Genomic DNA, 6663 nt, shown 5'->3' with positions numbered 1-6663 from the left:
AAAAAAAAAAAAAAAAAAAAGAAAAGGTTTAAATACAATAATCAAAACAGAAAAAGAACTTTAGAAAATTAAAATTTCAACATAGTAAAATTGTATTGGTAAAAGACTATACAAATATATACTTTATTATTAGCACAATAAATTGTATATTTCTCAAATATCAACTAGAAATGTATACAACCTAGATTTTATATCTACTTTCCATATATGATTGCTACCTTAAGTACAGGTCATATAATGTTCAAGATATGAAAACATAATGTATGCCATGCCCCAAAAAAACAAACTAGGTAGAAAAAAAACCCCAAAAAAATCTATCTACCAAATCACTTCTATTTAGAAACTTAAGTTATTTTGACTAATGCTAAATATCCCTATTTCCATGTTTTTGTTTCATAATTATTGGATCAAATGTAAACAGCTTCTTTTTCAACAAGGAACTTCTTTTTATCTCTTTTACTCAACATTAAATAAAAGGATTATTTTTATACTAATTATTTTTGGTAGAACACATACACCACCCAATGGAAAATGCATAAAACACAGATATATGTATTTCAATGTGTGTTTTTCTGGATGAAAAGTGGTATTATAAAATGAATTCAAAATCTGCTAACCAAAGCAGTGTAATAGTAATTCCTCTTAATATTTTTGGAAGTCTATGGAAGTATTTTATGTGTTTAACATCCCTGTGGGGTCCCATCTCTTCAACTTGTTACTTATCTTTTGTTTCTCAGTAATAATGTTTTCTACCCACCTTATCAGTCCTCTTATTTCTATAACTAGGTTAACACCTTTTCTTCAGTAAAATAAGCAAAATATTTTACTAAAAGCCACTATATTATCTGTTTTCTTTTACAATATAACCCCTTAAGTGAATGTACTAGGCAAGTTGCAATTTTTTTCTTCTCTGAAATTTGGTTTCTGTACACAGCAATTCATTGGAACAGTGCTATATGCATTTTCACACATTTTATTGCTTTCTTTTCAGTTTTCATTCTCTTTGAGATGAGAAAAACCATTCTCATTAGAGGTTTATTTTTCATATTAGTCTCCTAATTATGTCTCTGAGATACAACCTACAGACCTTCCATGGGGTCAGCTCCTTGCAGATGAAGTACTCCACAGTATAAAGCAGAGATAGTTCCCAAAGTATCCGATCTTTTAACTTCTGATTCCTTACTTACAGTACAATTTGCCCTTCAACATTAAGACTTGCTGCCTGACACTGAATGGCTCCTTCAGCCCACACAATAAATTCCCAAGAAATTATGGGATATTATAGTGTCCCTTCTTACTCCATCAAAACACATACATGCACAAACACACACATGGAGATCAAAAGTCAGAAGGAAAAGATGGCATGAAATTTTCTGTCAAAAAATGAAATGGAATTAGCACACAACATTTAGTAATATCCAATAAAAATACAAGTGTTAATTCTCTGTACTATTTGCAGTAATACTAACCCTTTAGACACTCCAGCTCTGTCATTTACTATCTTCACTTCTTTTACAGACCCATATTGGGAAAAAAATTTTCTCAGATCATTTTCATTTGTCTAATGGCATAAAAAGAAAAAATTAAGATATCATTAATAGAAGATGAAGTAACTTATGGTTGTTTTAGAGACAAAAATGTTATAAATAATATGATTAAATGTCTCTCATTAAAATAGCACATGAAACCACTAGTAAAATCAATATAAATATTTTGTTTTATACTTTAGCTATGCTTTTTTTGTTTTTGTTTTTTTGGTATCAGGTATCGAACTTAGGACCTTGCACTTGCAAGGCAGGTGCGGTGCCACTGAGCTAAATTCCTGGCCCCATTAGCTGTGTCCTTAAACTATTATACACAAATAAAACTAAACTGAACTACATCTAAACTGAGCTACATATTCTGAAACTGTAAAGAAGGTTCACTATTTAAAATAATTTTAAGTGAATCTTATTCTGTAGTTAGCCAGTTTAAAAAAATACTTTGGATTAAGAGCTACAAACATAGTAAGGACATATTACTGTTGGCTCTAGTGACTCAAGGGGATAAACAATCATGGAGCGGAACTACATGAGTTGTCCTACACCAGTCACTTTATAATATTCAGCAGTCTCCAAGAAGACTCATATTGTGGAAAAGGAATGTATTTCCTAAAGTGCCTAAACTGAATTTGTGAGAAAAATTGATCGGCTGCAAGACTTAAAATTATTAGATACTTTTATCTGTATTCAATATACATTTCATTTAAATACAGACAGGATATTCAAAGTAAACACAATAGTCATAATTAGACTTATATAAGATGTATATAAAGATCATTTGGGCTTATCTGGTTTTATCTGAAATAGTCTGATAACAGATTCACGGTACCTTTTCTCAGAGTGTGTACACTAAATTAATTGCAATTTCATTTTCTGGTTCAGTTGCAATGGTTTGTCTCTAAAAGTAAATATCCCTAGGGGAAAATGTCTTTATCTATGTAAGAAATAGACATGTCTTAGAGTGTAGCTGTGCCTTTTGAATTCAACTGTTAACTATTTAAATGAACTATTGGTTTTTGCTTGATAATACAAAGCCTGCTAATCTGGAAGATGACAAAGTCTGAGTTAATCTAAGACTAAGCGAACCTATTTTATTTCAATAAACACAAAATGGAATGTGCTAGAATAAGAATTACTGTTAGAGATTTAAAAACACATTAGTTCAAGCTATTCTCTAGTATAAGTATCAGCTCAATTTTGCACCTCCAACTTCTTCACTCAAGTAAGGACAGAAAGTCAAGATAATTAAACATTAAGAGGGATTTCTGCAGGCTTCTAAAAATAAGGTGTTTGAAAAGTCTAAGACTGCCTGCTACTACAGTGAACTACTTCTTTGCTGGCATTTTTCTATGGTCTTGGAAAAGACAGAAGCAAAGGGAAGGAACCCTAGCAGTTACCTGAAAGCTATGGCTGTACAGTAATAATGGCCTCCAAAGTTCATATTGCAGACTTTGGTAATTTAGAATAACCTGGCTATAGAAATATTGATGACTTACTTTAAAAATACACTAAGTTGTATGAATTTTTTTTTAATTTTTGAGACAGGGTCTCACTATGTAGTCAAGACCGACCTGGGACTCACTATGTAGCCCAGGCTGGTTTCGAACTCACAGCGACTCCTCCTGCCTCAGCCTCCCAAGAGCTGGGATTACAGGTATGCACCACCACACCTGGCAAATTGTATGAATTCTAAATAGGAATGCCCATACTGAATACTTCTGGTCAGTCATTTTTTTTTCACAGACACAGAAAATCTTTTAAAAAATAAATATCTTACAAGAAATAATTATTTTTAGTGAAACAATTACATACATAAGACTTATTTTAGCAAATATACTAAGATTTTTTAAGTAGGAAAAACGTAATTCTACCTAGTGAGATTGATTATATGAAAATAATAAGTTATAAATGTCAAAAATCATACCTAATGGCACAAGGATTTTTCTTTGTTAAATAGATATCTCTCCCTATGATTTCTAGCGCATGATATGAAAACTTAGGAATCCTATATATCCCTTTGAAAGGTAGGGTGCTTGATTTTAGATATTTACACTTGCCTTTACACTTGCCTTTCTTGTAGGTGCTTACCATCTTCCACGTGGGGTGCTGCCAATCAACTCATATCTGTGATTCTTTTCAAGAGTGAAATGGCCAATTATCTGACTTAAAGTATATTACTATCAAGATGCCCTACTCTGACAATGTCAGAGGCCTTTTTTGGTGATGAAATTTTAAATTCCATCATAGAAAGTTATTTGGAAGATTGAAGTCTAGGGGATTGCTCAGAAACCCCAGATAAATGTTGAGAGTAAGTTTTTCTTGAAAAATTTAATTACCCATTATTTGGGTAATTGGCATACTATATAAGGAAGTATAATTAGTGTGTTATGGTGACATGAAGAACATGTAACTAGTCAGAAAAGTAGGATTCTAGACTCAGTCTGCCACTAAGTAGCTAGGAGCATACAGCATGTAAATAAGCTTCGATTTCCTTGCATATGAAATGAAACTTATTATACTTGTATTACTTAACTTACAGTTTCTTTAAATTAAGACAATCTAAAACCTATTAATATCCAGATGCTATGTATCTCTGTAGTTGCACAAACCTGAGAAATACCTTCTAATGCAAAAAATTGTAAAAAAAAAAAAACCAAAAACACACACACAACAAAAAAACCCTCTATGCTGCATGCAAAATAAGTACCTTAAAGTCAATTCCTCCTACAAAGATTCGATTGGGTATCACAGTTCCATATCTTGGGCCACTTGTTGGGTTATTCAAAGGCACTGGTGACACAGGATTAGGGGATGGGGAATCTGTTTGTGTCTGATTTAATGTTTGCTGTAAAATAAAATTATTTTAAAACTTTCAACACTGGGTATTATGTTTTAATACACGCTGTAAACATATATCTTACAAAGAGATGAGTCATTTAGGCAAAATGTGATATTATAGACTTGACTTTTATTCTCCTATTACGAGGATTATAATTAGAGCCAATAGCCTTTGGGGCAACAAAAGATACAGAAAGCACAGATTCTACCATAGGAATGTTCTTAAACTATTAAACGTATTACTTAAATATGCTTACAGTTATTATTATTAAATACATTTAGTTATTAAGAAAAAGTATTAAAAAAGAAGACAAAGTGAAAGCAGTCTTGGATAACTGGGAGTGGGCCTGGGTAGGTCTACACAGGCGTTATCAGGAGTTGGTGAGTGATCACAGCTAGGCTATGATGTTCTCTTGTTAAAACTAACATTAGACAAGGTCACTCCATGATTGATGGATCAAGATAAAAACAATATAGTCAGGCGTGGTGGCACATGCCTATAATCCCAGCACTGCAAAGGTTGAGGGAGGAGGATTGCTGTGAGTTTGAGGCCAGCCTGGGCTACATAGTAGTTCAAGGCTGGCCTGGACTACATAGCAAGACCCTGTCTCAACAAAACAAAACGGCTGGGGATTTAGCTCAGTGATTCTGCCGCCTGCCTTGCAAGTGCAAGGACCCACGTATGATCCCCGGTACAAAAAACAAAACAAAGCAAAACAACAACAAAAAAACAAACCCAAGGGCCAGGCATTTAGCTCAGCAGTTCGGTGGCCTGCCTTGCAAGCGCAAGGACCCGAGTTCAAGCCCCGGTACCAAAAAAAAAAAAACCAACAACAACAACAAAAAAAAACAAAAACAAAAAAACAAACCCAAGATCACTCCACCATGTCTGCACACTGACAAAAACAAAATCATTGCCCAAACCTCAGGAATGAGCAAACATCCCTTTCTTCTGGCAGATGAGTGATTGCTTCTTTATCAATAACAGCTTTAGCCTTGATCTGTCTTTTGCTTTTAAGAATTAACATACACAATCCTAGAAATACTCTCATTTCTTTATAACATGCATTCTAGAATAAAGCCTTTCTTCCTGAAACCCTATCTAAAAATCACATCTCACAGAAAATTAGCATTTTCTAAGAGGCCACATGGTGTGTATTCCTTGTTCTATGAGAACCCAATTTAATTAAACAAGTGTCTTCTTGGTGGTTTTTGGCTAACGGTCACTGACAAATTAAAAAGCTCAATCAAGTTCAGTATTTTTAGAAAGTCAAACTTTTCAATGCACTTGTGTATTTAAAGATTGGAGTGATTCTGTAGAAGAATTTAAAGAATTGAGCTCAGTATATATCTGTATTTCACAGTTCTGCATCAGAGGACCTCCTTTAAATTTTATAAATGCACAAGCCTTTTCACAATGGCATGCTAACAGACCTCTCAGGTACAACTGAGAAGGAAAACAGAATAGAATTTTGGAGAGAAACCTATTAAAACACTTGCTAATTATTTTTCTTTGGGGGAACTCTAAACAGACTCTTGAGACAGTTTAACATACTAAATAAGGGCTTCAGAAACAATTAAAGTTCATAATTCCAACTGATTGAAAAACAAATAAATGGAAATTAACTTTTGACTTTGTTAGTAGAGTTGGTCACCACAATCCCTAACTTAATCTTTGCAAGTGTTGAGAAGCAAGCACGCCACTGGGACTACTGGACTACAGCTGGGCCTTCTCGGATCTCATGGGGTCTTGGGGAGACATCTGCTTCTCACGGAGTGCACAGGTATTTCCTCTAAATTACCGAAAAGCCACGGACTTCACGATTCCTAGGTCCTAATTTCCAAATGAAGGAAACTGGAAACTCGATCTGTTTCCTCCCTGGGCCATGGAGGTCACAACGTGACCTGGGCTTTTGATCCATTTGTTAATGCAGAACTCACCCATTTGCTAAATCAAAAAGTCCTCCTAAAAACAAGACTGCAATGGACGAGCTCATTTGTTTCCACACTTGTTCCAACAGAAAACTCCACTGATCTTTAGTTAGGGATGAGTGAACCAGGGAAGCCTCATTCCTGACCCAACACTAAGCGATTCTCCCCAGGAGAGAAAACCCGCTTTCTCCCGCCCGTCTGCTCCTCCCACCCTAAACTCGCTACTGTGTGTGTCACTACAAGGGACCCGCGCCAATTCGCCGGCGGGCCCCACCCTCGGGGGAGGACATCCCGGGGCCCCAGGACCATCTTCTGGTCGGCGGTGGCAGCCCCCGAGCGCCTCAGGGCGGCG

General features: G+C 35.2%; 1 protein-coding gene across 1 annotated transcript in view; it reads right to left on the bottom strand.

Moving 5' to 3' along the window:
• The window catches only part of Boll (boule homolog, RNA binding protein), a 32036-nt gene extending 25722 nt beyond the window's left edge, over nucleotides 1-6314 (bottom strand). The window contains exons 1-3 of the mRNA XM_010631972.2: nucleotides 6182-6314; nucleotides 4249-4386; nucleotides 1470-1561 (exon numbers count right to left, since the gene is read on the bottom strand). Of these exons, the coding sequence (XP_010630274.1) occupies nucleotides 1470-1561; nucleotides 4249-4386; nucleotides 6182-6301 (350 nt within the window). The 5' untranslated portion in view covers nucleotides 6302-6314. The remainder of the gene's footprint in view (nucleotides 1-1469; nucleotides 1562-4248; nucleotides 4387-6181) is intronic.
• Nucleotides 6315-6663: the final 349 nt, after the last annotated feature.

The sequence above is a fragment of the Fukomys damarensis genome, unplaced genomic scaffold (genome assembly GCF_012274545.1).
Source record: "Fukomys damarensis isolate Sample0158 unplaced genomic scaffold, DMR_v1.0_HiC HiC_scaffold_26, whole genome shotgun sequence".
Classification (NCBI taxonomy): domain Eukaryota; kingdom Metazoa; phylum Chordata; class Mammalia; order Rodentia; family Bathyergidae; genus Fukomys; species Fukomys damarensis.
This window is presented reverse-complemented; position numbering and strand designations above follow the sequence as displayed.